The sequence below is a fragment of the Suricata suricatta genome, chromosome 3 (assembly GCF_006229205.1).
Source record: "Suricata suricatta isolate VVHF042 chromosome 3, meerkat_22Aug2017_6uvM2_HiC, whole genome shotgun sequence".
NCBI lineage: Eukaryota > Metazoa > Chordata > Mammalia > Carnivora > Herpestidae > Suricata > Suricata suricatta.
In genome coordinates, this window is record NC_043702.1 from 174,702,684 (window position 1) to 174,706,142 (window position 3,459).

The window sequence follows — 3,459 nt, forward strand, 5'->3', positions numbered from 1 at the left end:
GGGGGGGGAGCCAAGCTGGCCACACGTAAAGCGGGCGTCCAGTCCCACTCATGGCCCACAATGGGCCACGGGTAGGCAGCTCTGCGGGCCCTGACCGTGACCCCACCCCCGCCCAGGATACACAGCCTTCAACGGTGTGGACTTCGAAGGCACCTTCCACGTGAACACGGTGACCGATGACGACTACGCGGGCTTCCTCTTCAGCTACCAGGACAGCGGCCGCTTCTACGTGGTCATGTGGAAGCAGACGGAGCAGACGTACTGGCAGGCCACACCGTTCCGGGCTGTCGCTCAGCCCGGGCTGCAGCTCAAGGTCTTGCTGCTGCCCAGACCCCCAAATCCTTGGGCCCTTTCCCAGAGCCCCCCGCCGGCACTGCGTGAGTGGGAACCCTGTTTCCCAGGTATCAGGCCTGCAGGTTGGCTCCTGGGGGTAGGGGGTGGGGGGGGGCCTCCAGATTGTTCCCCCACCGACCTTGACTTTCTCTGCCACCTGCACCTACCAGCCTGTGGTGCGAGTCCTGTGGCTGATGCGCTGTCTCAACCGACCCCCTCCAGGCAGTGACGTCAGTGTCTGGCCCAGGTGAACACCTCCGGAATGCCCTGTGGCACACCGGCCACACCCCCGATCAGGTGCGGCTGCTGTGGACTGACCCACGGAACGTGGGCTGGCGTGACAAGACCTCCTACCGCTGGCAGCTGCTGCACCGGCCTCAAGTGGGCTACATCCGGTGAGGGGAGGGCAGGGCAGACCTGTGGCCGAACCGCCTTCCCTTCACCGGCCCTGGGCCGCCGCTCTCTCTCCCCTCTCACCACAGACGAGGGCCTCAGCCTCCCTCCCTCCGCGGCAGGCAGCCTGGGCTCTAGTGCGGCCGCTGCGGAAGTTAGACCTGTAGGCAGTGTTGGGCGAGTCCTTCCTTTTCTGTGCTCCGTGTTCCCCTCAGTGAAATGGGGACATCTGACCTCTGAGCTGCAGGCCAGACAGAGGAGAGGCCCGTCACATCCAGCCCCTCCCGTGCGGCACCCAGGAGCGGCCCCATCAGCGTCTGGCCTGGAGGGCTCATCATTTGCAGAAGAGTAAACTGAGGCCCAGATGGCACATCTAGTAGTGGAGCTACAGCTTCTGGGTTGTGCCGTGTGCACAAGCGCACGTGGCCTAGTTGGTGGGGATGATGCGAGGGAGGGCCAAACGGGGAGAGCCCAGGGTCGGTTCCCCTTTAAGGTGCCTGGGGCTGCAGGGTGCCAGGGCAGGGGGTGAGGGAGGGTGGACTAGAGCCTGGGAAGCCGGTGACTTCACCCCCCAGCCCATTGTGCTCATTGTCATGACAACCCAATCCTCGCTTGGAATGCGGCTGGTGCTTTGAGATGCAAAGGGGGCGGACAAAGAGGCAGGGGCCCCAGGCCTGAGAAAAGCACCCCTCCCACCCCTTTCCTTCCTCCCTCTCCCTCCTTCCGTTCTCTCAGGCCCGGTGAGCAAAAGGGGGGTTGGGGAGGTGCAGAGCCTGGCCTTGATGGCCCAGTGCCACTGGGCACCCTCGCACCAACAGACACCCTACCCTGGACAGGGTGAAGCTCTATGAGGGCCCTCAGCTCGTGGCGGACTCCGGGGTGATCATTGACACGGCCATGCGAGGGGGGCGTCTTGGGGTCTTCTGCTTCTCCCAGGAAAACATCATTTGGTCCAACCTCCAGTATCGATGCAACGGTGAGGCTCTGGCCTTCCGGCCCTTGTCCCTCGAGGGGGGGCCCATCTTCTGACCTCAGCGCCGCCTCCCTCCTCAGACACCGTGCCCGAGGACTTTGAGCCATTCCGGAGGCAGCTGCTGCAGGCCAGAGCGTGAAGAGGCCGTCGCCGCCAGATTCAGAATCCTGATTTTTGACCCCTTGGCCTTGGGGTCCATCTTGGAGACCCTCGGGTCTAATCTACAGCCGCTCAGCCAAACACAGACCCTCCTCTGGCACCCGTGGGAGTCCAGTCCCAGAGGGTGGTGACCCCACCCTTCGGGAGCTGGGAAGGTTCCAGGGGGGTGTTCTCCGGCACTAACCTCGGGAAAGATGACAGCACATTGCTATAAAGTTCCAGTGGTTTTCTAAGCTAGTGCCGGCTGCTTGTTTTAGGGATTTTCCGGGATAGCGTGGGGAGCTGGAAGGAAGCGGAGGGGGCAAGGAGGAGGGCTGGTCGGATGTAGGAGAGGTTTGGGGCCTTGTGGAAGAAGGACGGTGCTGGACTGAGGTAGGTGAAGGATGAGGGGCTGGTCCGAGAATGGCTTAGGTCCTTACTCACGGTGGCAGCGGCGACACTCCAGTCTATCTTAGGTGGTCCTGGTCCGGATCGAGAGCCAGGAGGGCTGGAGCTGGCCCGCTCGGGGTGAGGGGGAGGCCGGGGGGCCGGAGGGGCCGGAGGCCGGGACGAGTGCAATATTGGCGGGGGAGAGAACAACACTGCACCGCGTCCCGTCCCTCCCGCCCGCCCGGGGCCCGGGATCCCGCTCCGCACCGCTTGCAGCCGGACCAGTCCCAGAACCGGGGTCGCGCCGGGGAGTTGGGTCCACCTTGGAAGCCAGAGACTGGGCGCCGGGACGAGGGGGAGGGGACGGCCCGGAGGCAGGGAGGCTGCAGGGGAGACGGCGGTGGCCCGGAAAGCTGCTTTCCGACACCCGGCCGTTGCGCGCGCTGGCTCTTTAAATACTCGGAGTGCGCGGCGCGGAGCCGTCGCCATGGTGACGCGTGTCCCAGCAACCGGAGTGAATGGCTGTTGCCTGGCAATGCCGGGGCTGAAGTTTTGGGACCGCCCACCTCGATGCTCGCGCCTTCTCGGGCGGGCGGGGGGCTTCCGCGCCCGTCGGGCCTCCGCGCGTAGCCGCGCCCCCGTCGCCCGCGGCGGTCCGTCTCCCCTGCAGCCCGCCGCCCCGAGGGCTTGTGAAAGCTGCTTTTCCAGTCTGTTCTCGCGGCGACTGAGAACGGTTTTCCTAATGCGGGCGTAACTGGGGGGATAGGACCTCCGCGGGGGGGGGGGAGCCCCCACGCTCCACGTGCGCTGCGCCCAAATGTTTCCGCCCTTCGTTCTTCTCGCCCCCCTCCGCCATAGCCCAAGCACGCACCCTCCATACAGTCCTCCGGCCACCACCCAGTGCCTGTCTACCCCCAATGCCACTCTGGGCCCCCAGATGCCCTTCTGTTGCCCCACCTACTCTCTGCCGCCTACATGCGTCATTCACTGACCTGCCCCGTTTCCCCTCCCACATTCCGCTGTCCTCAGCCACATACTTGGGTGCCCCTTCCTCGTACCTCTGGACCCCACCCACTGAGCGCAGTCTCCTGCAGACGCCGCCTCAGCCCCTCCGTCGGGGAAGCGCACCATCCCGGCGCTCTGCGTCCCAGTCCCCGACCTGCGCGCCCCCGCCCCTCGGGCCGCACTCGGGCACGCCGCCCCCTCCCGCGACCCGGGCGCTCGGGGTCTCC

At 65.7% G+C, this 3,459-nt stretch overlaps 1 protein-coding gene and 1 long non-coding RNA gene across 3 annotated transcripts in view; one reads left to right on the forward strand and one right to left on the reverse strand.

Annotated features, from left to right (window-relative positions):
* THBS3 (thrombospondin 3) overlaps window positions 1–2,095 on the forward strand; it is a 9,797-nt gene extending 7,702 nt beyond the window's left edge. Inside the window, exons 19-22 of the mRNA XM_029936033.1 lie at window positions 100–313; window positions 556–728; window positions 1,563–1,702; window positions 1,780–2,095. Of these exons, the coding sequence (XP_029791893.1) occupies window positions 100–313; window positions 556–728; window positions 1,563–1,702; window positions 1,780–1,838 (586 nt within the window). The 3' untranslated portion in view covers window positions 1,839–2,095. The remainder of the gene's footprint in view (window positions 1–99; window positions 314–555; window positions 729–1,562; window positions 1,703–1,779) is intronic.
* LOC115288597 lies at window positions 29–2,405 on the reverse strand. 2 transcript variants are annotated; one of them, XR_003907112.1, is made up of 3 exons: window positions 2,282–2,405; window positions 501–2,140; window positions 29–225 (listed from the first exon to the last, which is right to left on the reverse strand). It is a non-coding gene; the product is annotated as an uncharacterized LOC115288597 (long non-coding RNA). The 2 variants fall into 2 exon arrangements; XR_003907111.1 differs by having other exon boundaries at window positions 2,278–2,405.
* Between the last annotated feature and the right edge of the window lie 1,054 nt (window positions 2,406–3,459).